Consider the following 27,996-nt stretch of genomic DNA (forward strand, 5'->3'; position numbering starts at 1 on the left):
TTCAGTTTATCTCCTGAATTTCTTTGGAATCTGTCAGCTCTCCCTCAACATCCTAATACTGAACTTGCCTGTCTGTTGCGATTAGGTCCTAACTAGTGTCCATATATCTTGTTTCCCTCCAATCCATTCTTCACACAAGAAAGCTTCAAAGCAAGTTGGAACATTGCTCATAAACATCGCTCACAAACATTGTTTTGAGAATAGAAAACACACTGGTGGCCTTTAAGACTCTGCGTGCTCTAGAATCCTCTCTGCTTCTCTAGCCCCATCTTGTGCCACGTTTGCCCTCACTTTCTATGCTTCAGATACACTGAATTAACCTTAGTTCTCACTCATCTGACAGAAGTCAGTTGAGAAATTATTTTTCACTGTGATTCCTAGCATTAAGGAATTTGATGATCAGGTTTTGTATGAGGACTAAAACTAAACTGGGAAGTGGAAGAATTGCGTTTCAACTGTTTCAGTCAACACGCATGTATTAATGATACCTAAGTATTGAACACCGGGCTAGGTTTCATGAGGGATACAGAAGTTCTGGCCATCTCTGGTTTTGGGTATCCCTTATTTGTTGAGACCTTTGCGTTGTTTGGTTGCCTTTTGTCTGTTTTCCAGATGGGAAAACAGGAACAAGGGAAGTATAGGTTATTACTAGGTGGGGTTGAACAAGTGGAGCAGCAAACTGCAAAGCAGAAAGAAGAGGGACGTACTATAGAGGGATGTGATTTCCATTTTCAAGGCGCCTGCGTCCTGTGCAGGGAGACAGCCTAACATAAAATGTGCCTAACAAAAGATCTATTGACTTCTTACTAAAAATCTCCAGTTCATATAACCCAGGGGTTTATACCTTCTCCTTTAAAAGTTCTATTCCTGGGACTTCCCTGGTGGTCCAGTGGTGAAGACTCTGCGCTTCCAATGCAGCAGGCGTGGGTTCAATCCCTGGTTGGGGAGCTAAGATCCCACATGCTGCGCAGCCAAAGAAATTTTTTTCAAAAGTTATACTCCTGTGTTGTTGAATTTAGTGGTTTAGATTTTGTTTGAATGTTAAGAAGATTTCAGTTTATTTACCAGGAACAAACAAAACATAATGTAAAAATAGTTTCCCAGAAACGATTTCCATCGTTCTCTTCTTCCCTTTCTCCCGCAGACTGACTGGTGTTTCATCTTGACAAGTTCTCTGAAGTTCTCTGTCATTCCATAGGAAAGCGGTCTGGCTTGGAGGTTGCAATCCCAGGGAATTTTTCATCAGCGGGGAAGTCTCCATCACTACAGAGGAATCAAGGTTGAAGTCAGTCCCGGGTAAGTGAGATGCTCCCCCTAAACACCAACACAGCAGTCGTGTACCTTTCAAGGGGTTCAGGGGCAAGATGGGCAAGGCATTTCTACTAACTCTTCTTAAGGATCATGGACAGTGTGCCCTATGCTACGAGGTAAGCGGTGACTGTTGTAATTCTTACTGGTGATCATTTCATGTCACTGATCCTTGGCTCTCTTTGTATCTCATAGGACTGTTGTAAGTCCAATACAAAATGAGTCTTCTTTTTAAAAAACTGAAATGTTTTACAAAGCCTAGCATTCTCATAGAGAGTCCTTTGAATTCTCCCCACTTTCCCGAGAGGCTAAGAACACTTCACACCATGAACTAGGAGAGGGGGTAGAGCCCTTTCTGATGAAATATAGAAACAAAGACAGAGTCTTAGCCTGCTTGCTCTCTGGACAGGATCTCGGACCACAAGGTCTTAAATCCTGGTATAAATGACGGAAGTGAGGACAGTTCAACTGGCACTCTCATAACAAGAGTTCTGAAACACCTTCCAAAGAGACTGTAGCGGTAGACGAGGGAAGGGAGTGCTACAGTGTGGTAGTACAGGGGGAATGCTCGGCTACAGCAGTGAAAAATGTGGTACCTATTGGTGTGCTCTCGGGGTTCTTGGACATGTAGCATAGATGACCTTTACAGTGTCCCTCCCACCTTCCCACCTGCATCAGGTGTTCTGTTTTTTTGTTTGTTTGTTTGTTTTTAATTTACGTTTATTGATTGATTGATTGATTGAACTTATTTATTCTACGTATTTATTTTTTTGGCTGCACTGGGTCCTCATTGCTGTGCACGGGCTTTCTCTAGTTGCGGCTAGCGGGGTCTACTCTTGGTTGCGGTGTGCGGGCTTCTCATCGCGGTGGCCTCTCTTGTTGCGGAGCATGGGCTGTAGGCGCGTGGGCTTCGGTAGTTGCGGCTCACGGGCTCTGGAATGCAGGCTCAGTCGTTGTGGCACATGCGCTTAGTTGCAGCACGGCATGTGGGATCTTCGCAGACCGGGGCTCGAAGCCGTGTCCCCTGCATTGGCAGGCGCCACCAGGGAAGCCCTAGCTGTTCTTACATAGAGTCTAAAAACAGAGAGCACTGAGAGAAGGTAGTGATTATTAAAGGCTCAGGATCTAAATTCTACCTGTCTCTACACCCCTTCCCAGCTGTCGATTTGACCCCGTTTGTGAATGCCGACCTCATTCTTCAACTTGCTCTGCCGTTTGTATACTCACCTTGAAAACTTGTTTCTGTGATGCGTTGAGCAGACACAGGGTGGCAGATTGCAGAGGTGGAAGCTGGTGGTCGGATATTTGCGGGCTGAATCTCCTTCAGTCCCATTCCCATTTCTGGTTGCGCAGAGGCCCTACTTCCTGTGTATGACGCGGAGCCATAGGATTGCGGGCAGGAGCCAAGTTCTCCATACAGTGAAGACCCCAGTGTGCCTTGGTTATAGTAATATACCTGGCTTCCTTCCTGGTAGGGAAGTGACAGGCGGCTATGCCCCTGATTTGTTCGTGGGCCTCCTGATGCAGCAGTTCCCTTGGCTCTGGCCCTGTCGTCAGCTGCCCCTAGGAGGACTCTGAGCCCTAGCTACTTCTCTGGTAGATTTGCCTATTCCCCCACTATAATCACACCTGAATAAGGCAACTCAAACCTTTCAGAGATGTGTCGTGAACCTCTTGTTTTCTGAAATACCTATCTGGTGGTTGTGAGACTTAAGGCCAACCTCCCCGAGAGACTTTGTTTCTATTTCTCCTAGTAAACCTAGACTCATCTCCTGTCACCTTCAACTCTACTCCAATTGTGTTCTTTCAACCCAGACCCCTGACCCTGCTTTTTACTTCTGCCATTTCATCCTCACTCCTGCTTCCTTTCCTAAATCCATACGTCTCTTTTGGCCTTCCTAGCCCTGGGCCAAGTTCCTTCCTCTTTCCTCAGTTTTTACCCCTTTCCTTCATTCTCCCATCCAACTTTCAGGCCTTCCTTTCTCACGCCCCAGTTAGCAGCATCTCAAAATTCGAAAGGTTTATTACTCATCTATTAATTCTATTCCATTTACTTATTCGGTTCTATACCTATCTTACCTATGTATGGAAGAACCGCTGGTAGCCAAGGTGGCAGCAAGAATCCTAGCAGCTGTCACCTGACGTATCCGTAGTAGTCAGCAATTTCCATTTCTTTGTCCCTCTGGGTGAAAAATTGCAGCTTCCCCGAAGAGGTGTATCTGGCAGCATTCTCCCGTTGTTGTTGAGCCCGCCTCTTCATGGCCTCTCGCTCTGGCCTCTGCTCTTGTTCGATGGGCTTTGACATGACTGGCTCAGGCACGTTGGGTTCCCTCCATGGAACTCGTTGCTTGCTGAAGTCTTGGAGTAGAAGTTGGGTTTGGAGCTTGGGTGGGGACTGGCGCTTAGTCACAGCAGGGGGAACAGGCTCGCGCTGGAGAGAAGCGCCAGATGAAGTTTTGTAGGGTGCAGGCCTAGGAGCAGCAGGCTGAGGGACACGAGGCTGGGTATGGTTGGTCCAAGCCGGTTGGGTTGGGTTGGCCACAGTTGGCTGAGCTGGTTTGGCGGGACCTGGCAAAGAGGCAGGAGCTGGCTGGGATGAATTGACTGCAGCAGGTTGAGCTGAGTCAGTAGAACCAGGCTGGGCACGGTAAGCCACAGCAGGCCGATGTGAGGCCAGAGACTGTGGCCTCCGAGGAGCGGGTCGAGCTTGAGGCTTGTCCCAGGCAGAAAAAGGCAGAGGTATCAACTTGACCTTCCCAGGAGGAGGCCGCTCACACTGGGATGGAGATGGACACTCTGTTTCAGCACTGCTGTCTGGTTTCTGGGCTTGGACTTGCGTTTTCTCAGGCCTCTTACCCTCACGTGGGGTATGCCGCCGTGGCTGGATCGCTGGGGGTGGCTGGGGGTCTTTGGGGTTGCTTGAATTTCCCAAGAGCCGACAGGAAGAGAGCCCAGTTTTCGTCTCATTCTTCTTCCCCAGCGCATGAAGAACCTTCACAGACTCCAGCATGCGCACGCCAAGGGAGGTTCGAGGCTTTTGAAAGCTCTCTTGGCGAAGCTCAGTTTGGTGTTCCTTTCGCTTCGTGTTGGGGATTGCTGGCTTGTCTTCTGCCTTGACTTTGTTCCCTGACTGCTTGTTCTCTTCAGCCTTGTTTCTTCCTCTGGTCCTTTTGGTCTTTTCCTGCCCATGGCTCTCAGTTTTGCTGATCTTTCCGGATGCAGCTTTCTGAGGTTTGCCTTGAGAGTGCTTGGCCGTGTTCGCAGGAGCCCTGTCACTGACTGCAGCAGTGCATATAACCGCTTCTCCCCCTAACAGGCACTCTGGATCCTTTGGCTGGATTTTGGCCTTGGGAGCACCACCGATAGGCTCAGAGGCTTTCTGTTTGTTCTTCCTGGGTTGATCAGAGGGAACCTTTACGACACTTGGCTTTTCCTGCACCTGATTCACCTTAATGGCTCTGGTGTCTTCAGCTTTGATCACGTTGGGACCTTGGGATCGATCAAGATCTTTCCAAGAATTAAAGAGCTGGGGAAGGTGAATATCCTCCGCCAGTGTAGTAATGTCTGCAAGACCACTGCTAGGTTCAGTCCCATTTTCAAGTGTCCCTAGGTCCTGACGACTCAGGCTGTTCTCTCCCAGATCAGCATTTTCAGAACCAGGCTGCTCCTCTTGGCTGAGGGGATCGGTGCAGGCCAGCGGCTGGGGAATATCAGGGATTCCTAAAGGGAGTAGTGGAGGATCTTGGTTTTCTATTGGGATCTGGTAGGCCTCCAGAGGCTTTGACAGCTTGGTTTTGATATCCTCCACGTTCTTACTCTCTGTTTGTCCCTGGCTTGGAGCTGGAGGCAGGGCCAGGAGACGCCTGGCACTCTGGACTGGAGCTGTCACTGAAATGTCCCCAAGTTCAGATGGTGGGTTACTCTCAAGTATGTGACTGTTTCTGCTACTGCAGGACTTGGGGAGTTCTTGAGTTTGTGTCACACAAAACGTCTGGCTTGGAGGTTGCAATCCCAGGGAATTTTTCATCACCAGGGAAGGCTCCATCACTACAAAGGGATCAAGGGAGAAGTCAGTCCCTGGTAAATGAGATGCTCCCCCTAAACACCAACACAGCAGTCGTGTACCTTTCAAGGGGTTCAGGGGCAAGATGGGCAAGGCATTTCTACTAACTCTTCTTAAGGATCATGGACAGTGCCCTATGCTACGAGGTAAGCGGTGACTGTTGTAATGCTTAACTGGTGATCATTTCATGTCACTGATCCTTGGCTCTCTTTGTATCTCATAGGACTGTTGTAAGTCCAATACAAAATGAGTCTTCTTTTTAAACAACTGAAATGTTTTACAAAGCCTAGCATTCTCATATAGAGTCCTTTCAATTCTCCCCACTTTCCCGAGAGGCTAAGAACACTTCACACCATGAACTAGGAGAGGGGGTAGAGCCCTTTCTGATGAAATACAGAAACAAAGACAGAGTCTTAGCCTGCTTGCTCTCTGGACAGGATCTCGGACCACAAGGTCTTAAATCCTGGTATAAATGACGGAAGTGAGGACACTTCAACTGGCACTCTCATAACAAGAGTTCTGAGACACCTTCCAAAGAGACTGTAGCAGTAGACGAGGGAAGGGAGTGCTACAGTGTGGTAGTACAGGGGGAATGCTCGGCTACAGCAGTGAAAAATGTGGTACCTATTGGTGTGCTCTCGGGGTTCTTGTACATGTAGCATAGATGACCTTTACAGTGTCCCTGCCACCTTCCCACCTGCATTAGGTGTTCTTTTTGTTTTTTTGTTTTTTTTAATTTACGTTTATTTATTGATTGATTGTTTGAACTTATTTATTCTACGTATTTATTTTTTTGGCTGCACAGGGTCTTCATTGCTGTGCACGGGCTTTCTCTAGTTGCGGCTAGCGGGGTCTACTCTTGGTTGCGGTGTGCGGGCTTCTCTTGTTGCGGAGCATGCGCTCTAGGCGCGTGGGCTTCGGTAGTTGCGGCTCACGGGCTCTAGAATGCAGGCTCAGTCGTTGTGGCACATGGGCTTAGTTGCTCCACGGCATGTGGGATCTTCCCAGACCAGGGCTCGAACCAGTGTCCGCCGCATTGCATTGGCAGGCGGATTCTTAACCACGGCGCCACCAGGGAAGCCCTAGGTGTTCTTATATAGAGTCTAAAAACAGAGGGCACTGAGCGAAGGTAGTGGTTACTAAAGGCTCAGGATCTAAATTCTACCTGTCTCTACACCCCTTCCCAGCTGTCGATTTGACCCCATTTGTGAATGCCGACCTCATTCTTCAACTTTCTCTGCCGTTTGTATACTCACCTTGAAAACTTGTTTCTGTGATGCGTTGAGCAGACACAGGGTGGCAGATTGCAGAGGTGGAAGCTGGTGGTCGGATATTTGTGGGCTGAATCTCCTTCAGTCCCATTCCCATTTCTGGTTGCGCAGAGGCCCTACTTCCTGTGTATGACACGGAGCCATAGGATTGCGGGCAGGAGCCAAGTTCTCCATACAGTGAAGACCCCAGTGTGCCTTGGTTATAGTAATATACCTGGCTTCCTTCCTGGTAGGGAAGTGACAGGCGGCTATGCCCCTGATTTGGAATCTGAGATGGTGCTCCCTGAGCAAGCCTGGCAGAAAGTGATGGATATAGAGGGACCATGTTATTGGCGTCTGAAGTTTTATCATCCTGGGCTGCCATAAACATGGAGGAAGCAGCTGGGTGCCGGTCAGTGAGTGCCAGAGTAAAGTCTCCGAGTGAAGAGGAATTCTTTTCAGTGCTTCCTGTGATGTCCCACTCAAGAACACCTGGATAGGAAGGAGCTGAAGTGGAGATCTGGCTGTGGTCAGTAACTCCAGATAACATAGTCGTGCTGGAATGTTGGTAAAGGTAGGCACTACCCATGAGTGTCTGGAAAGAGGTACCGGTAGCCGATGCCGAACTGACGGCAGGGGCAGAGACTCTGGAGAAGTTGCAGACACTTCGTGTTAGGGAAGTTGCATTGCTCACCACAGGAAGAGAATGCTGCAGAGAATTTAGAGTTCCAAGTAGAGATGGATTTTGGAAATTTTCTGTAAGAACAAGAGGGTCATGAAAAACTCAGGGAGGTTGAGAAATTCTCACTACGTTTGAGGAACAGCATTATCTTAAGGTTCTTGCTCTCAGGACACCTCTACTATCGACCCTTCCTGAGAAACCCAAAATCAGACAGTTAATGATGGCTGTAAGGACTGAGCAGTTTTCCACTCTTCTGTATTAACTGCCTGTGCTCCCATCTTGGGCACAGATGGGCAGAAGAGCCAAGTGGTATGGTTCAGACATTGTTCTCTAGGCTGGAAGCAACCTTCTCCCTGCCCTGTCTTTCCCTTCAGCCTGCACTCGTATTGACTTCTATGCTATTTCCTAGACTGGAAGCATTTTAGAACTAGGAGGCCCTTAGAGAACTTTCTCTTTTTTCAGTCTCATTTCACGAGTAAGGAAACTGAGGCTCAGAGAGGTCGGGTTGACTTGTTCAGGTTCTCTCATTATGTTAGTGTCATTACCAGGTTTCAGAACCTAAGTATCCTGACTTCCTTGCCAGGACTCCACTCTGAGCATGATAGTGCCAGAAAGCAGGAGAAATAGAACTTATAATATAAGCATTTTTTTTGTCCATTAGAAAACAGTACGGCCATTACCATTGTCATCTTCAGTGTCTCCCTTTGCTTGTGCAGTTCCCACGCTATTACCTAGAGTTGACGTATAGCTCAGTCCAACTGGTGAACTGAAAGAGTCATGTTTGCCCTCTTCAAGCCTGGTTTCTCATCCTACCTCAAAATGATTACCCGAAAGTGGATTTCTTAAGTGCTTTTGGAAAGAGAAAAGTTATCTGATTACTTCAGATTACTCATCTATAAAGTGGTTATAACACCACCACCAATAATAATAGCAGTAATAATTAATAGATGAATAAGCTGATCTATTGCGTATGATTTATATGGAGGAAGATACAATAAGTTCTAGAAAGACAAAGAAAAATCATGAAAAACATGTTACGTAACGAAAAAGAAATCCATAGATATTAATGAAAACTGGGGTATGTGGGCAAGTATCAAAGCCTAATGAATTTACTAACAAATGACATTCTGTACCATACATGCAATATTATGAAAGTGAATTTTGCCCACTCTATTTTAGTGAATACTATTAACCAAAAAACACGATGGAGGTGATAGAGGTGAATGAATTCCTAGCCAATGCATACAGACAGAGACGATAAATCAGTAAAAAATGCACAACAAGCAACAGAATGCAACAAATGTGAATGTATAGGTAGCCACAACATATATAGACAAGTATTTCAATGAAAACCGGTACAAAGCAGACAGCAAAATAGTAAGTGTAAAAGAGTTTCATTATTGTGCTCATTCATATTTTTACCCAGCAAGTAACAGGTATTAAGCCTAGGAGAAATATATCTGTCCATGAATATAACTCATATAATAAGCAGAAAGGAAGCTTAAAAAGTATCAAGAAGGTTTTTGTATTTATCCTAGAACTTAGAATCATCTTCCACATCCAAGAAGATGACATCCCAAGACCTCAAAAAACCATCATCCCTAGAATCCAATTAAAAAAGATTTTCAAATGTAAGAAAATCCAAAGGACTCCACAACATTGTTTTAGATAAATGTGGATGTTTGTGTTTTCTTTTTTTCTTTTGCCGCGCCGCGTGGCCCTGGCCGTGAAAGCACCGAGTCCTAAGCGCTGGACCGCCAGGGAATTCCCTAAATGGGGAATTAGAGATGTGGGGCTTGACTTTTTCTTTTTCTTCTCCGGTAGCTAAGATCTACAAGCGAACGATGGCTGTTGATCAATGTGCTCTCTGTGTTAGGAAGGAAATAACTGTAAAAATTGAAAAGCAACCTTGCCTTAGAAGCTACATATCACACAAAGGAAATAGTCCTTCTGATTCAATGTAGAAGATATCATTTAAAATGTTTAATTGGTCAAATGTCTACCTAGTTTAAAAATTAGAAAGAATAGAACACTGAAAAGCAGCCCCCTAGATAACCACTTTGGTTTCTGGTTTCTAGGAAGCATCATTTCTAAAACGTACTTCTAAAATGTTTCTATTCCAAACTGTCAAGTGCCAGCTGTATTCAGAGAGGCAATAAAAGAAAGAAAACGGAGTATGACTTTTCTGATAGGCTGCCTTTCCTGGTGATCCCCTGTTCTGGCCTTACTTTCCTTCTTAGTCTGTTAATGTAAGGATTTGCTACCATCAGCTTTGTTTTGCCCTGCTCTGAGCAGATTTCCCTCTGTGCTGTTTCTGCTTTAATTTAAAATCTTTGGCTCCCGTCAACATTCCATGGCAAACTGCCTCTTTCTTGAGAGCTCCTCTATGCTTTCCCTCTTCATTCTTATATTTTTTTCCCATCTCTTGGTTCCTGTTGGCCTGTGCTAATGAAAACAATCCTAAACTTGCTTACGTTTGACTCTGTGCCTCCCTATATAGCCCAGTACTCTCCATCCTCTCTCCCTATTCTCTCTTTTCAACTAGTCGAAATACTAGTGGAGGGAGACCATTGGAGATGAAACATCTTGGTATATATCGCTAGTTTTCTGTGTCACCTGGCTTTTCTATGTTTCTGTTGAAACACTCTTTTGAGAAGTCTCTGATTTCATTTTCTACATGGGTACCCTTTAAGGCTCAATATTGGAAAAGAAGGGGATCAGAGTGATCAACCCAATGTGGTATCCTAACGTAACAGATAAGGAAAGCAGCAGGCTTTGTGAGGCAGTCAGTGATTTGTCCAAAGTCACACAGACAGTAAACGTCAAAGTCAAAACTGAAATTAGGTCTCCAGACTTGTAGTTCAATACTTTCCCTCATTATTCCACGCTATTTTGAATCTCCTCCTCAATTTAGGGGCACAAGAAATCGAACGCAAAACTTTCCAAAGTTTCTTTTCTTACCTGACATGGTCAGAGAAGAGGAGACATCAACTGCAGGTACAAGGGATGAGGAGACAACACTAGAGGATGTCTGAGTGGCTGCAGCTGAACGGCGCACGTGTCCAGTACAAAGGTCACTGGTTACTGGTCCAAACGGCTCCACGGAAACCCCAAGACCTCTACCAAGTGGTAGTAGGTTTGGTAGGAGAGTGATGTCACAAAGCAGGCAGTTGAAAGGTATGAGCTAGCCAATAGGGAGGTCCGATCCCCAACAGGAGGGCGGGCTTGGGTGAAGAGAGCGTAGGAGAGCTAAAACAACCCCTCAATTTCTGAGCTCTGGGGAGGAAATCCTAGAAGACAGATTTACCTCCCCCAGGCTCTTCCATTAGGGAAATCATTGCAACATTTCTTACAGACGTTCATTAATATAATTAACTAACAGTTACTTATATTCTACAGAGTATTCTATTTTATGTATCATATACTTAGAGCTATATAGATCTTATTTAACTAGTATCCTTAGGAAGGAAAGAGCCATGTAGTTTGAACTATTACAGTTGTAACTTGGTTAAAGAGCAGGGTGAAGTTTGTTGAGTGTACCCTGTGGAGAATGTTGTGGTCCAAGGCTCTTCTCTTTTAGTTTCTTCTCCTTGACTCCTACCTTCCTTGGGCTGGGCTAGGCTGGGGGCCAGGTTGGACTTGCGACTTAACATTTCTCTTCCGCTTTCTTTTTTTTTTTTTTTTTTCTTCCATTATGGGCATTGCTTCTAGGACAAGCCTTGATCTTGCATTGGATGTTCCTTTCTGTCAACTTCCAGCAGCAGGAGTCTTCTTTTCAGTGCTTGATGCTTCACGAAATAGACTCTGCCCATTGGCAGCAAATACCAGAGAGCCAGGAGACAGAGCTGGTTGCAGACCTTTCCTCTTCCAGCCTTTGGTTGCAATTGTTTTGCCCATGATTTGCTAGCTCTAGTTCCTTGGGCCACACAGGTATCCTGCCATCCAGCTCTTTTTATATGTGAGAGACATTCTGAACACTGTCCCTCTTTCTTTGCACAGAAGTATATACAGTGTGGCAGTTACCGTAATCTCCTCCCCCTTGCAAACAGCCCCTCTAGAATCTCGGACCTCTAGGACTCTCTGTCTTGCATGCTTGGGTGCAAGGCCAAGCACAATGAAGAGGAGAATAATTAGAGAAAGAGGAGGACATTGGTGGAGAACTGGGAGCAGGTAAGGTGAAAGGGCACCGGAGAAAAGAGATGCATGTAGGTTTTTTGGTTTCTGTGGGAAACAAGTTGACACACTTGGGCCTCATTTTGTATTAACAGAACAGAGAGTTGTAGATATAAGTAGCTAGATCGTGCAGCAACTGCCATGAAGTCTGTACACTGAAGAGAACAGTCTCACATCTAGTTTTCATTTTGTTTTATGTCATATTACCTTATTTATAGCATTCACTGGTATGTTTGTAGAACGCAGATGTTTTCAAATGCTCTGGTTTTGTCTACATGGTTATTTCCTTGTCCTATTTGTAAGGAATCCAACATTGTAAGACATATTGCATGTTTTTCTCTTGACGATTGTTTACCTTGAAGCGTCATGAGCTAACTTGAGCTGTTGGATTTTGTGGAGAAACTTTAAAAAGGGTCTGTGAAAAAGGCATTGTGGTGAGTCGCATTATGCACCCGAGCGTAAGGAGCAGATATCTGCCACCAGCCCAGCTTGGCCTGGATTGCCTCTGTGTTAGTTCCCCTGGTTAGTGCTTTTCTCCCTAACCACTCTTGTGACTGTGATAATGTGAGTTAAGGGCTGAGTTGCTAGTGATTTATGTGTGAGGTAGGCTGGTTTGAGGGAGGAAATCTATGGACCTAGTCATTTTCCTTGGTGGTAAGCTTTCAGGGGTGCAAAGATCGATCTTCCTGGGGACTTTTCTGGTACCAGGAAGATATCGCATAGATGGGACCTCCAAAGACACACATTTAATTTTTAGGCCTGTTGTTCCTATTATGGGATGTGAGTTTCTTCACTGATGGGGATGCTGCTTATCTGAGAAGAAACTGTGAAAGGTGGTGTAGTATAGAGGTGTGGCTTAAGCTTTTAAGTTTTCTTCAAGGTTTTTCCCCTAAGCTTCATACTTCAGACGGCCTACTTACATGAGACTAGTATGTGATGTCAGGCTAACAACTTCCTAAATACCTGCAAGCCAGATCAGTGTCTCTTTTCTCTATATTCCCATGGAAATCAAGGGTCCCGCCGAATTTTCCATCGAAACAGTTGATTTGTGCTGTCTCTAGGAATTCTACAGGGCGTACCGTTGCTTCCTAACCGGTGTCATTTGGGAGATCGATCCCCCTCTGTACGTTCAAATGATTAATTTTGAGACTCTGCTCATGTGTGCAGTAAACCCTTTAATTCCCTAAGACCTTCCTTTCCTCCATCTCATACCCCATGAAGCCCGCTTCAGTTTATCTCCTGAATTTCTTTGGAATCTGTCAGCTCTCCCTCAACATCCTAATACTGAACTTGCCTGTCTGTTGCGATTAGGTCCTAACTAGTGTCCATATATCTTGTTTCCCTCCAATCCATTCTTCACACAAGAAAGCTTCAAAGCAAGTTGGAACATTGCTCATAAACATCGCTCACAAACATTGTTTTGAGAATAGAAAACACACTGGTGGCCTTTAAGACTCTGCGTGCTCTAGAATCCTCTCTGCTTCTCTAGCCCCATCTTGTGCCACGTTTGCCCTCACTTTCTATGCTTCAGATACACTGAATTAACCTTAGTTCTCACTCATCTGACAGAAGTCAGTTGAGAAATTATTTTTCACTGTGATTCCTAGCATTAAGGAATTTGATGATCAGGTTTTGTATGAGGACTAAAACTAAACTGGGAAGTGGAAGAATTGCGTTTCAACTGTTTCAGTCAACACGCATGTATTAATGATACCTAAGTATTGAACACCGGGCTAGGTTTCATGAGGGATACAGAAGTTCTGGCCATCTCTGGTTTTGGGTATCCCTTATTTGTTGAGACCTTTGCGTTGTTTGGTTGCCTTTTGTCTGTTTTCCAGATGGGAAAACAGGAACAAGGGAAGTATAGGTTATTACTAGGTGGGGTTGAACAAGTGGAGCAGCAAACTGCAAAGCAGAAAGAAGAGGGACGTACTATAGAGGGATGTGATTTCCATTTTCAAGGCGCCTGCGTCCTGTGCAGGGAGACAGCCTAACATAAAATGTGCCTAACAAAAGATCTATTGACTTCTTACTAAAAATCTCCAGTTCATATAACCCAGGGGTTTATACCTTCTCCTTTAAAAGTTCTATTCCTGGGACTTCCCTGGTGGTCCAGTGGTGAAGACTCTGCGCTTCCAATGCAGCAGGCGTGGGTTCAATCCCTGGTTGGGGAGCTAAGATCCCACATGCTGCGCAGCCAAAGAAATTTTTTTCAAAAGTTATACTCCTGTGTTGTTGAATTTAGTGGTTTAGATTTTGTTTGAATGTTAAGAAGATTTCAGTTTATTTACCAGGAACAAACAAAACATAATGTAAAAATAGTTTCCCAGAAACGATTTCCATCGTTCTCTTCTTCCCTTTCTCCCGCAGACTGACTGGTGTTTCATCTTGACAAGTTCTCTGAAGTTCTCTGTCATTCCATAGGAAAGCGGTCTGGCTTGGAGGTTGCAATCCCAGGGAATTTTTCATCAGCGGGGAAGTCTCCATCACTACAGAGGAATCAAGGTTGAAGTCAGTCCCGGGTAAGTGAGATGCTCCCCCTAAACACCAACACAGCAGTCGTGTACCTTTCAAGGGGTTCAGGGGCAAGATGGGCAAGGCATTTCTACTAACTCTTCTTAAGGATCATGGACAGTGTGCCCTATGCTACGAGGTAAGCGGTGACTGTTGTAATTCTTACTGGTGATCATTTCACGTCACTGATCCTTGGCTCTCTTTGTATCTCATAGGACTGTTGTAAGTCCAATACAAAATGAGTCTTCTTTTTAAAAAACTGAAATGTTTTACAAAGCCTAGCATTCTCATAGAGAGTCCTTTGAATTCTCCCCACTTTCCCGAGAGGCTAAGAACACTTCACACCATGAACTAGGAGAGGGGGTAGAGCCCTTTCTGATGAAATATAGAAACAAAGACAGAGTCTTAGCCTGCTTGCTCTCTGGACAGGATCTCGGACCACAAGGTCTTAAATCCTGGTATAAATGACGGAAGTGAGGACAGTTCAACTGGCACTCTCATAACAAGAGTTCTGAAACACCTTCCAAAGAGACTGTAGCGGTAGACGAGGGAAGGGAGTGCTACAGTGTGGTAGTACAGGGGGAATGCTCGGCTACAGCAGTGAAAAATGTGGTACCTATTGGTGTGCTCTCGGGGTTCTTGTACATGTAGCATAGATGACCTTTACAGTGTCCCTCCCACCTTCCCACCTGCATCAGGTGTTCTGTTTTTTTGTTTGTTTGTTTGTTTTTAATTTACGTTTATTGATTGATTGATTGATTGAACTTATTTATTCTACGTATTTATTTTTTTGGCTGCACTGGGTCCTCATTGCTGTGCACGGGCTTTCTCTAGTTGCGGCTAGCGGGGTCTACTCTTGGTTGCGGTGTGCGGGCTTCTCATCGCGGTGGCCTCTCTTGTTGCGGAGCATGGGCTGTAGGCGCGTGGGCTTCGGTAGTTGCGGCTCACGGGCTCTGGAATGCAGGCTCAGTCGTTGTGGCACATGCGCTTAGTTGCAGCACGGCATGTGGGATCTTCGCAGACCGGGGCTCGAAGCCGTGTCCCCTGCATTGGCAGGCGCCACCAGGGAAGCCCTAGCTGTTCTTACATAGAGTCTAAAAACAGAGAGCACTGAGAGAAGGTAGTGATTATTAAAGGCTCAGGATCTAAATTCTACCTGTCTCTACACCCCTTCCCAGCTGTCGATTTGACCCCGTTTGTGAATGCCGACCTCATTCTTCAACTTGCTCTGCCGTTTGTATACTCACCTTGAAAACTTGTTTCTGTGATGCGTTGAGCAGACACAGGGTGGCAGATTGCAGAGGTGGAAGCTGGTGGTCGGATATTTGCGGGCTGAATCTCCTTCAGTCCCATTCCCATTTCTGGTTGCGCAGAGGCCCTACTTCCTGTGTATGACGCGGAGCCATAGGATTGCGGGCAGGAGCCAAGTTCTCCATACAGTGAAGACCCCAGTGTGCCTTGGTTATAGTAATATACCTGGCTTCCTTCCTGGTAGGGAAGTGACAGGCGGCTATGCCCCTGATTTGTTCGTGGGCCTCCTGATGCAGCAGTTCCCTTGGCTCTGGCCCTGTCGTCAGCTGCCCCTAGGAGGACTCTGAGCCCTAGCTACTTCTCTGGTAGATTTGCCTATTCCCCCACTATAATCACACCTGAATAAGGCAACTCAAACCTTTCAGAGATGTGTCGTGAACCTCTTGTTTTCTGAAATACCTATCTGGTGGTTGTGAGACTTAAGGCCAACCTCCCCGAGAGACTTTGTTTCTATTTCTCCTAGTAAACCTAGACTCATCTCCTGTCACCTTCAACTCTACTCCAATTGTGTTCTTTCAACCCAGACCCCTGACCCTGCTTTTTACTTCTGCCATTTCATCCTCACTCCTGCTTCCTTTCCTAAATCCATACGTCTCTTTTGGCCTTCCTAGCCCTGGGCCAAGTTCCTTCCTCTTTCCTCAGTTTTTACCCCTTTCCTTCATTCTCCCATCCAACTTTCAGGCCTTCCTTTCTCACGCCCCAGTTAGCAGCATCTCAAAATTCGAAAGGTTTATTACTCATCTATTAATTCTATTCCATTTACTTATTCGGTTCTATACCTATCTTACCTATGTATGGAAGAACCGCTGGTAGCCAAGGTGGCAGCAAGAATCCTAGCAGCTGTCACCTGACGTATCCGTAGTAGTCAGCAATTTCCATTTCTTTGTCCCTCTGGGTGAAAAATTGCAGCTTCCCCGAAGAGGTGTATCTGGCAGCATTCTCCCGTTGTTGTTGAGCCCGCCTCTTCATGGCCTCTCGCTCTGGCCTCTGCTCTTGTTCGATGGGCTTTGACATGACTGGCTCAGGCACGTTGGGTTCCCTCCATGGAACTCGTTGCTTGCTGAAGTCTTGGAGTAGAAGTTGGGTTTGGAGCTTGGGTGGGGACTGGCGCTTAGTCACAGCAGGGGGAACAGGCTCGCGCTGGAGAGAAGCGCCAGATGAAGTTTTGTAGGGTGCAGGCCTAGGAGCAGCAGGCTGAGGGACACGAGGCTGGGTATGGTTGGTCCAAGCCGGTTGGGTTGGGTTGGCCACAGTTGGCTGAGCTGGTTTGGCGGGACCTGGCAAAGAGGCAGGAGCTGGCTGGGATGAATTGACTGCAGCAGGTTGAGCTGAGTCAGTAGAACCAGGCTGGGCACGGTAAGCCACAGCAGGCCGATGTGAGGCCAGAGACTGTGGCCTCCGAGGAGCGGGTCGAGCTTGAGGCTTGTCCCAGGCAGAAAAAGGCAGAGGTATCAACTTGACCTTCCCAGGAGGAGGCCGCTCACACTGGGATGGAGATGGACACTCTGTTTCAGCACTGCTGTCTGGTTTCTGGGCTTGGACTTGCGTTTTCTCAGGCCTCTTACCCTCACGTGGGGTATGCCGCCGTGGCTGGATCGCTGGGGGTGGCTGGGGGTCTTTGGGGTTGCTTGAATTTCCCAAGAGCCGACAGGAAGAGAGCCCAGTTTTCGTCTCATTCTTCTTCCCCAGCGCATGAAGAACCTTCACAGACTCCAGCATGCGCACGCCAAGGGAGGTTCGAGGCTTTTGAAAGCTCTCTTGGCGAAGCTCAGTTTGGTGTTCCTTTCGCTTCGTGTTGGGGATTGCTGGCTTGTCTTCTGCCTTGACTTTGTTCCCTGACTGCTTGTTCTCTTCAGCCTTGTTTCTTCCTCTGGTCCTTTTGGTCTTTTCCTGCCCATGGCTCTCAGTTTTGCTGATCTTTCCGGATGCAGCTTTCTGAGGTTTGCCTTGAGAGTGCTTGGCCGTGTTCGCAGGAGCCCTGTCACTGACTGCAGCAGTGCATATAACCGCTTCTCCCCCTAACAGGCACTCTGGATCCTTTGGCTGGATTTTGGCCTTGGGAGCACCACCGATAGGCTCAGAGGCTTTCTGTTTGTTCTTCCTGGGTTGATCAGAGGGAACCTTTACGACACTTGGCTTTTCCTGCACCTGATTCACCTTAATGGCTCTGGTGTCTTCAGCTTTGATCACGTTGGGACCTTGGGATCGATCAAGATCTTTCCAAGAATTAAAGAGCTGGGGAAGGTGAATATCCTCCGCCAGTGTAGTAATGTCTGCAAGACCACTGCTAGGTTCAGTCCCATTTTCAAGTGTCCCTAGGTCCTGACGACTCAGGCTGTTCTCTCCCAGATCAGCATTTTCAGAACCAGGCTGCTCCTCTTGGCTGAGGGGATCGGTGCAGGCCAGCGGCTGGGGAATATCAGGGATTCCTAAAGGGAGTAGTGGAGGATCTTGGTTTTCTATTGGGATCTGGTAGGCCTCCAGAGGCTTTGACAGCTTGGTTTTGATATCCTCCACGTTCTTACTCTCTGTTTGTCCCTGGCTTGGAGCTGGAGGCAGGGCCAGGAGACGCCTGGCACTCTGGACTGGAGCTGTCACTGAAATGTCCCCAAGTTCAGATGGTGGGTTACTCTCAAGTATGTGACTGTTTCTGCTACTGCAGGACTTGGGGAGTTCTTGAGTTTGTGTCACACAAAACGTCTGGCTTGGAGGTTGCAATCCCAGGGAATTTTTCATCACCAGGGAAGGCTCCATCACTACAAAGGGATCAAGGGAGAAGTCAGTCCCTGGTAAATGAGATGCTCCCCCTAAACACCAACACAGCAGTCGTGTACCTTTCAAGGGGTTCAGGGGCAAGATGGGCAAGGCATTTCTACTAACTCTTCTTAAGGATCATGGACAGTGCCCTATGCTACGAGGTAAGCGGTGACTGTTGTAATGCTTAACTGGTGATCATTTCATGTCACTGATCCTTGGCTCTCTTTGTATCTCATAGGACTGTTGTAAGTCCAATACAAAATGAGTCTTCTTTTTAAACAACTGAAATGTTTTACAAAGCCTAGCATTCTCATATAGAGTCCTTTCAATTCTCCCCACTTTCCCGAGAGGCTAAGAACACTTCACACCATGAACTAGGAGAGGGGGTAGAGCCCTTTCTGATGAAATACAGAAACAAAGACAGAGTCTTAGCCTGCTTGCTCTCTGGACAGGATCTCGGACCACAAGGTCTTAAATCCTGGTATAAATGACGGAAGTGAGGACACTTCAACTGGCACTCTCATAACAAGAGTTCTGAGACACCTTCCAAAGAGACTGTAGCAGTAGACGAGGGAAGGGAGTGCTACAGTGTGGTAGTACAGGGGGAATGCTCGGCTACAGCAGTGAAAAATGTGGTACCTATTGGTGTGCTCTCGGGGTTCTTGTACATGTAGCATAGATGACCTTTACAGTGTCCCTGCCACCTTCCCACCTGCATTAGGTGTTCTTTTTGTTTTTTTGTTTTTTTTAATTTACGTTTATTTATTGATTGATTGTTTGAACTTATTTATTCTACGTATTTATTTTTTTGGCTGCACAGGGTCTTCATTGCTGTGCACGGGCTTTCTCTAGTTGCGGCTAGCGGGGTCTACTCTTGGTTGCGGTGTGCGGGCTTCTCTTGTTGCGGAGCATGCGCTCTAGGCGCGTGGGCTTCGGTAGTTGCGGCTCACGGGCTCTAGAATGCAGGCTCAGTCGTTGTGGCACATGGGCTTAGTTGCTCCACGGCATGTGGGATCTTCCCAGACCAGGGCTCGAACCAGTGTCCGCCGCATTGCATTGGCAGGCGGATTCTTAACCACGGCGCCACCAGGGAAGCCCTAGGTGTTCTTATATAGAGTCTAAAAACAGAGGGCACTGAGCGAAGGTAGTGGTTACTAAAGGCTCAGGATCTAAATTCTACCTGTCTCTACACCCCTTCCCAGCTGTCGATTTGACCCCATTTGTGAATGCCGACCTCATTCTTCAACTTTCTCTGCCGTTTGTATACTCACCTTGAAAACTTGTTTCTGTGATGCGTTGAGCAGACACAGGGTGGCAGATTGCAGAGGTGGAAGCTGGTGGTCGGATATTTGTGGGCTGAATCTCCTTCAGTCCCATTCCCATTTCTGGTTGCGCAGAGGCCCTACTTCCTGTGTATGACACGGAGCCATAGGATTGCGGGCAGGAGCCAAGTTCTCCATACAGTGAAGACCCCAGTGTGCCTTGGTTATAGTAATATACCTGGCTTCCTTCCTGGTAGGGAAGTGACAGGCGGCTATGCCCCTGATTTGGAATCTGAGATGGTGCTCCCTGAGCAAGCCTGGCAGAAAGTGATGGATATAGAGGGACCATGTTATTGGCGTCTGAAGTTTTATCATCCTGGGCTGCCATAAACATGGAGGAAGCAGCTGGGTGCCGGTCAGTGAGTGCCAGAGTAAAGTCTCCGAGTGAAGAGGAATTCTTTTCAGTGCTTCCTGTGATGTCCCACTCAAGAACACCTGGATAGGAAGGAGCTGAAGTGGAGATCTGGCTGTGGTCAGTAACTCCAGATAACATAGTCGTGCTGGAATGTTGGTAAAGGTAGGCACTACCCATGAGTGTCTGGAAAGAGGTACCGGTAGCCGATGCCGAACTGACGGCAGGGGCAGAGACTCTGGAGAAGTTGCAGACACTTCGTGTTAGGGAAGTTGCATTGCTCACCACAGGAAGAGAATGCTGCAGAGAATTTAGAGTTCCAAGTAGAGATGGATTTTGGAAATTTTCTGTAAGAACAAGAGGGTCATGAAAAACTCAGGGAGGTTGAGAAATTCTCACTACGTTTGAGGAACAGCATTATCTTAAGGTTCTTGCTCTCAGGACACCTCTACTATCGACCCTTCCTGAGAAACCCAAAATCAGACAGTTAATGATGGCTGTAAGGACTGAGCAGTTTTCCACTCTTCTGTATTAACTGCCTGTGCTCCCATCTTGGGCACAGATGGGCAGAAGAGCCAAGTGGTATGGTTCAGACATTGTTCTCTAGGCTGGAAGCAACCTTCTCCCTGCCCTGTCTTTCCCTTCAGCCTGCACTCGTATTGACTTCTATGCTATTTCCTAGACTGGAAGCATTTTAGAACTAGGAGGCCCTTAGAGAACTTTCTCTTTTTTCAGTCTCATTTCACGAGTAAGGAAACTGAGGCTCAGAGAGGTCGGGTTGACTTGTTCAGGTTCTCTCATTATGTTAGTGTCATTACCAGGTTTCAGAACCTAAGTATCCTGACTTCCTTGCCAGGACTCCACTCTGAGCATGATAGTGCCAGAAAGCAGGAGAAATAGAACTTATAATATAAGCATTTTTTTTGTCCATTAGAAAACAGTACGGCCATTACCATTGTCATCTTCAGTGTCTCCCTTTGCTTGTGCAGTTCCCACGCTATTACCTAGAGTTGACGTATAGCTCAGTCCAACTGGTGAACTGAAAGAGTCATGTTTGCCCTCTTCAAGCCTGGTTTCTCATCCTACCTCAAAATGATTACCCGAAAGTGGATTTCTTAAGTGCTTTTGGAAAGAGAAAAGTTATCTGATTACTTCAGATTACTCATCTATAAAGTGGTTATAACACCACCACCAATAATAATAGCAGTAATAATTAATAGATGAATAAGCTGATCTATTGCGTATGATTTATATGGAGGAAGATACAATAAGTTCTAGAAAGACAAAGAAAAATCATGAAAAACATGTTACGTAACGAAAAAGAAATCCATAGATATTAATGAAAACTGGGGTATGTGGGCAAGTATCAAAGCCTAATGAATTTACTAACAAATGACATTCTGTACCATACATGCAATATTATGAAAGTGAATTTTGCCCACTCTATTTTAGTGAATACTATTAACCAAAAAACACGATGGAGGTGATAGAGGTGAATGAATTCCTAGCCAATGCATACAGACAGAGACGATAAATCAGTAAAAAATGCACAACAAGCAACAGAATGCAACAAATGTGAATGTATAGGTAGCCACAACATATATAGACAAGTATTTCAATGAAAACCGGTACAAAGCAGACAGCAAAATAGTAAGTGTAAAAGAGTTTCATTATTGTGCTCATTCATATTTTTACCCAGCAAGTAACAGGTATTAAGCCTAGGAGAAATATATCTGTCCATGAATATAACTCATATAATAAGCAGAAAGGAAGCTTAAAAAGTATCAAGAAGGTTTTTGTATTTATCCTAGAACTTAGAATCATCTTCCACATCCAAGAAGATGACATCCCAAGACCTCAAAAAACCATCATCCCTAGAATCCAATTAAAAAAGATTTTCAAATGTAAGAAAATCCAAAGGACTCCACAACATTGTTTTAGATAAATGTGGATGTTTGTGTTTTCTTTTTTTCTTTTGCCGCGCCGCGTGGCCCTGGCCGTGAAAGCACCGAGTCCTAAGCGCTGGACCGCCAGGGAATTCCCTAAATGGGGAATTAGAGATGTGGGGCTTGACTTTTTCTTTTTCTTCTCCGGTAGCTAAGATCTACAAGCGAACGATGGCTGTTGATCAATGTGCTCTCTGTGTTAGGAAGGAAATAACTGTAAAAATTGAAAAGCAACCTTGCCTTAGAAGCTACATATCACACAAAGGAAATAGTCCTTCTGATTCAATGTAGAAGATATCATTTAAAATGTTTAATTGGTCAAATGTCTACCTAGTTTAAAAATTAGAAAGAATAGAACACTGAAAAGCAGCCCCCTAGATAACCACTTTGGTTTCTGGTTTCTAGGAAGCATCATTTCTAAAACGTACTTCTAAAATGTTTCTATTCCAAACTGTCAAGTGCCAGCTGTATTCAGAGAGGCAATAAAAGAAAGAAAACGGAGTATGACTTTTCTGATAGGCTGCCTTTCCTGGTGATCCCCTGTTCTGGCCTTACTTTCCTTCTTAGTCTGTTAATGTAAGGATTTGCTACCATCAGCTTTGTTTTGCCCTGCTCTGAGCAGATTTCCCTCTGTGCTGTTTCTGCTTTAATTTAAAATCTTTGGCTCCCGTCAACATTCCATGGCAAACTGCCTCTTTCTTGAGAGCTCCTCTATGCTTTCCCTCTTCATTCTTATATTTTTTTCCCATCTCTTGGTTCCTGTTGGCCTGTGCTAATGAAAACAATCCTAAACTTGCTTACGTTTGACTCTGTGCCTCCCTATATAGCCCAGTACTCTCCATCCTCTCTCCCTATTCTCTCTTTTCAACTAGTCGAAATACTAGTGGAGGGAGACCATTGGAGATGAAACATCTTGGTATATATCGCTAGTTTTCTGTGTCACCTGGCTTTTCTATGTTTCTGTTGAAACACTCTTTTGAGAAGTCTCTGATTTCATTTTCTACATGGGTATCCTTTAAGGCTCAATATTGGAAAAGAAGGGGATCAGAGTGATCAACCCAATGTGGTATCCTAACGTAACAGATAAGGAAAGCAGCAGGCTTTGTGAGGCAGTCAGTGATTTGTCCAAAGTCACACAGACAGTAAACGTCAAAGTCAAAACTGAAATTAGGTCTCCAGACTTGTAGTTCAATACTTTCCCTCATTATTCCACGCTATTTTGAATCTCCTCCTCAATTTAGGGGCACAAGAAATCGAACGCAAAACTTTCCAAAGTTTCTTTTCTTACCTGACATGGTCAGAGAAGAGGAGACATCAACTGCAGGTACAAGGGATGAGGAGACAACACTAGAGGATGTCTGAGTGGCTGCAGCTGAACGGCGCACGTGTCCAGTACAAAGGTCACTGGTTACTGGTCCAAACGGCTCCACGGACCTCTACCAAGTGGTAGTAGGTTTGGTAGGAGAGTGATGTCACAAAGCAGGCAGTTGAAAGGTATGAGCTAGCCAATAGGGAGGTCCGATCCCCAACAGGAGGGCGGGCTTGGGTGAAGAGAGCGTAGGAGAGCTAAAACAACCCCTCAATTTCTGAGCTCTGGGGAGGAAATCCTAGAAGACAGATTTACCTCCCCCAGGCTCTTCCATTAGGGAAATCATTGCAACATTTCTTACAGACGTTCATTAATATAATTAACTAACAGTTACTTATATTCTACAGAGTATTCTATTTTATGTATCATATACTTAGAGCTATATAGATCTTATTTAACTAGTATCCTTAGGAAGGAAAGAGCCATGTAGTTTGAACTATTACAGTTGTAACTTGGTTAAAGAGCAGGGTGAAGTTTGTTGAGTGTACCCTGTGGAGAATGTTGTGGTCCAAGGCTCTTCTCTTTTAGTTTCTTCTCCTTGACTCCTACCTTCCTTGGGCTGGGCTAGGCTGGGGGCCAGGTTGGACTTGCGACTTAACATTTCTCTTCCGCTTTCTTTTTTTTTTTTTTTTTTCTTCCATTATGGGCATTGCTTCTAGGACAAGCCTTGATCTTGCATTGGATGTTCCTTCCTGTCAACTTCCAGCAGCAGGAGTCTTCTTTTCAGTGCTTGATGCTTCACGAAATAGACTCTGCCCATTGGCAGCAAATACCAGAGAGCTAGGAGACAGAGCTGGTTGCAGACCTTTCCTCTTCCAGCCTTTGGTTGCAATTGTTTTGCCCATGATTTGCTAGCTCTAGTTCCTTGGGCCACACAGGTATCCTGCCATCCAGCTCTTTTTATATGTGAGAGACATTCTGAACACTGTCCCTCTTTCTTTGCACAGAAGTATATACAGTGTGGCAGTTACCGTAATCTCCTCCCCCTTGCAAACAGCCCCTCTAGAATCTCGGACCTCTAGGACTCTCTGTCTTGCATGCTTGGGTGCAAGGCCAAGCACAATGAAGAGGAGAATAATTAGAGAAAGAGGAGGACATTGGTGGAGAACTGGGAGCAGGTAAGGTGAAAGGGCACAGGAGAAAAGAGATGCATGTAGGTTTTTTGGTTTCTGTGGGAAACAAGTTGACACACTTGGGCCTCATTTTGTATTAACAGAACAGAGAGTTGTAGATATAAGTAGCTAGATCGTGCAGCAACTGCCATGAAGTCTGTACACTGAAGAGAACAGTCTCACATCTAGTTTTCATTTTGTTTTATGTCATATTACCTTATTTATAGCATTCACTGGTATGTTTGTAGAACGCAGATGTTTTCAAATGCTCTGGTTTTGTCTACATGGTTATTTCCTTGTCCTATTTGTAAGGAATCCAACATTGTAAGACATATTGCATGTTTTTCTCTTGACGATTGTTTACCTTGAAGCGTCATGAGCTAACTTGAGCTGTTGGATTTTGTGGAGAAACTTTAAAAAGGGTCTGTGAAAAAGGCATTGTGGTGAGTCGCATTATGCACCCGAGCGTAAGGAGCAGATATCTGCCACCAGCCCAGCTTGGCCTGGATTGCCTCTGTGTTAGTTCCCCTGGTTAGTGCTTTTCTCCCTAACCACTCTTGTGACTGTGATAATGTGAGTTAAGGGCTGAGTTGCTAGTGATTTATGTGTGAGGTAGGCTGGTTTGAGGGAGGAAATCTATGGACCTAGTCATTTTCCTTGGTGGTAAGCTTTCAGGGGTGCAAAGATCGATCTTCCTGGGGACTTTTCTGGTACCAGGAAGATATCGCATAGATGGGACCTCCAAAGACACACATTTAATTTTTAGGCCTGTTGTTCCTATTATGGGATGTGAGTTTCTTCACTGATGGGGATGCTGCTTATCTGAGAAGAAACTGTGAAAGGTGGTGTAGTATAGAGGTGTGGCTTAAGCTTTTAAGTTTTCTTCAAGGTTTTTCCCCTAAGCTTCATACTTCAGACGGCCTACTTACATGAGACTAGTATGTGATGTCAGGCTAACAACTTCCTAAATACCTGCAAGCCAGATCAGTGTCTCTTTTCTCTATATTCCCATGGAAATCAAGGGTCCCGCCGAATTTTCCATCGAAACAGTTGATTTGTGCTGTCTCTAGGAATTCTACAGGGCGTACCGTTGCTTCCTAACCGGTGTCATTTGGGAGATCGATCCCCCTCTGTACGTTCAAATGATTAATTTTGAGACTCTGCTCATGTGTGCAGTAAACCCTTTAATTCCCTAAGACCTTCCTTTCCTCCATCTCATACCCCATGAAGCCCGCTTCAGTTTATCTCCTGAATTTCTTTGGAATCTGTCAGCTCTCCCTCAACATCCTAATACTGAACTTGCCTGTCTGTTGCGATTAGGTCCTAACTAGTGTCCATATATCTTGTTTCCCTCCAATCCATTCTTCACACAAGAAAGCTTCAAAGCAAGTTGGAACATTGCTCATAAACATCGCTCACAAACATTGTTTTGAGAATAGAAAACACACTGGTGGCCTTTAAGACTCTGCGTGCTCTAGAATCCTCTCTGCTTCTCTAGCCCCATCTTGTGCCACGTTTGCCCTCACTTTCTATGCTTCAGATACACTGAATTAACCTTAGTTCTCACTCATCTGACAGAAGTCAGTTGAGAAATTATTTTTCACTGTGATTCCTAGCATTAAGGAATTTGATGATCAGGTTTTGTATGAGGACTAAAACTAAACTGGGAAGTGGAAGAATTGCGTTTCAACTGTTTCAGTCAACACGCATGTATTAATGATACCTAAGTATTGAACACCGGGCTAGGTTTCATGAGGGATACAGAAGTTCTGGCCATCTCTGGTTTTGGGTATCCCTTATTTGTTGAGACCTTTGCGTTGTTTGGTTGCCTTTTGTCTGTTTTCCAGATGGGAAAACAGGAACAAGGGAAGTATAGGTTATTACTAGGTGGGGTTGAACAAGTGGAGCAGCAAACTGCAAAGCAGAAAGAAGAGGGACGTACTATAGAGGGATGTGATTTCCATTTTCAAGGCGCCTGCGTCCTGTGCAGGGAGACAGCCTAACATAAAATGTGCCTAACAAAAGATCTATTGACTTCTTACTAAAAATCTCCAGTTCATATAACCCAGGGGTTTATACCTTCTCCTTTAAAAGTTCTATTCCTGGGACTTCCCTGGTGGTCCAGTGGTGAAGACTCTGCGCTTCCAATGCAGCAGGCGTGGGTTCAATCCCTGGTTGGGGAGCTAAGATCCCACATGCTGCGCAGCCAAAGAAATTTTTTTCAAAAGTTATACTCCTGTGTTGTTGAATTTAGTGGTTTAGATTTTGTTTGAATGTTAAGAAGATTTCAGTTTATTTACCAGGAACAAACAAAACATAATGTAAAAATAGTTTCCCAGAAACGATTTCCATCGTTCTCTTCTTCCCTTTCTCCCGCAGACTGACTGGTGTTTCATCTTGACAAGTTCTCTGAAGTTCTCTGTCATTCCATAGGAAAGCGGTCTGGCTTGGAGGTTGCAATCCCAGGGAATTTTTCATCAGCGGGGAAGTCTCCATCACTACAGAGGAATCAAGGTTGAAGTCAGTCCCGGGTAAGTGAGATGCTCCCCCTAAACACCAACACAGCAGTCGTGTACCTTTCAAGGGGTTCAGGGGCAAGATGGGCAAGGCATTTCTACTAACTCTTCTTAAGGATCATGGACAGTGTGCCCTATGCTACGAGGTAAGCGGTGACTGTTGTAATTCTTACTGGTGATCATTTCACGTCACTGATCCTTGGCTCTCTTTGTATCTCATAGGACTGTTGTAAGTCCAATACAAAATGAGTCTTCTTTTTAAAAAACTGAAATGTTTTACAAAGCCTAGCATTCTCATAGAGAGTCCTTTGAATTCTCCCCACTTTCCCGAGAGGCTAAGAACACTTCACACCATGAACTAGGAGAGGGGGTAGAGCCCTTTCTGATGAAATATAGAAACAAAGACAGAGTCTTAGCCTGCTTGCTCTCTGGACAGGATCTCGGACCACAAGGTCTTAAATCCTGGTATAAATGACGGAAGTGAGGACAGTTCAACTGGCACTCTCATAACAAGAGTTCTGAAACACCTTCCAAAGAGACTGTAGCGGTAGACGAGGGAAGGGAGTGCTACAGTGTGGTAGTACAGGGGGAATGCTCGGCTACAGCAGTGAAAAATGTGGTACCTATTGGTGTGCTCTCGGGGTTCTTGTACATGTAGCATAGATGACCTTTACAGTGTCCCTCCCACCTTCCCACCTGCATCAGGTGTTCTGTTTTTTTGTTTGTTTGTTTGTTTTTAATTTACGTTTATTGATTGATTGATTGATTGAACTTATTTATTCTACGTATTTATTTTTTTGGCTGCACTGGGTCCTCATTGCTGTGCACGGGCTTTCTCTAGTTGCGGCTAGCGGGGTCTACTCTTGGTTGCGGTGTGCGGGCTTCTCATCGCGGTGGCCTCTCTTGTTGCGGAGCATGGGCTGTAGGCGCGTGGGCTTCGGTAGTTGCGGCTCACGGGCTCTGGAATGCAGGCTCAGTCGTTGTGGCACATGCGCTTAGTTGCAGCACGGCATGTGGGATCTTCGCAGACCGGGGCTCGAAGCCGTGTCCCCTGCATTGGCAGGCGCCACCAGGGAAGCCCTAGCTGTTCTTACATAGAGTCTAAAAACAGAGAGCACTGAGAGAAGGTAGTGATTATTAAAGGCTCAGGATCTAAATTCTACCTGTCTCTACACCCCTTCCCAGCTGTCGATTTGACCCCGTTTGTGAATGCCGACCTCATTCTTCAACTTGCTCTGCCGTTTGTATACTCACCTTGAAAACTTGTTTCTGTGATGCGTTGAGCAGACACAGGGTGGCAGATTGCAGAGGTGGAAGCTGG

The 27,996-nt window shown here is 45.5% G+C and overlaps 1 protein-coding gene across 1 annotated transcript in view; it reads right to left on the reverse strand.

The window, feature by feature from the left end:
* Positions 1–3,442: 3,442 nt before the first annotated feature.
* The window catches only part of LOC309653916 (uncharacterized protein), a gene marked incomplete at both ends in the record, with an annotated part of 32,304 nt that continues 7,750 nt past the window's right edge, over positions 3,443–27,996 (reverse strand). Inside the window, 6 exons of the mRNA XM_082478663.1 lie at positions 3,443–5,347; positions 6,686–7,377; positions 10,265–10,380; positions 16,149–18,049; positions 19,388–20,079; positions 22,967–23,114. Coding sequence (XP_082334789.1) covers positions 3,443–5,347; positions 6,686–7,377; positions 10,265–10,380; positions 16,149–18,049; positions 19,388–20,079; positions 22,967–23,114 — 5,454 coding nt within the window. The remainder of the gene's footprint in view (positions 5,348–6,685; positions 7,378–10,264; positions 10,381–16,148; positions 18,050–19,387; positions 20,080–22,966; positions 23,115–27,996) is intronic.

Source organism: Balaenoptera physalus (genome assembly GCF_965194825.1).
Source record: "Balaenoptera physalus genome assembly, contig: HAP1_SCAFFOLD_1458, whole genome shotgun sequence".
Lineage (NCBI taxonomy): Eukaryota > Metazoa > Chordata > Mammalia > Artiodactyla > Balaenopteridae > Balaenoptera > Balaenoptera physalus.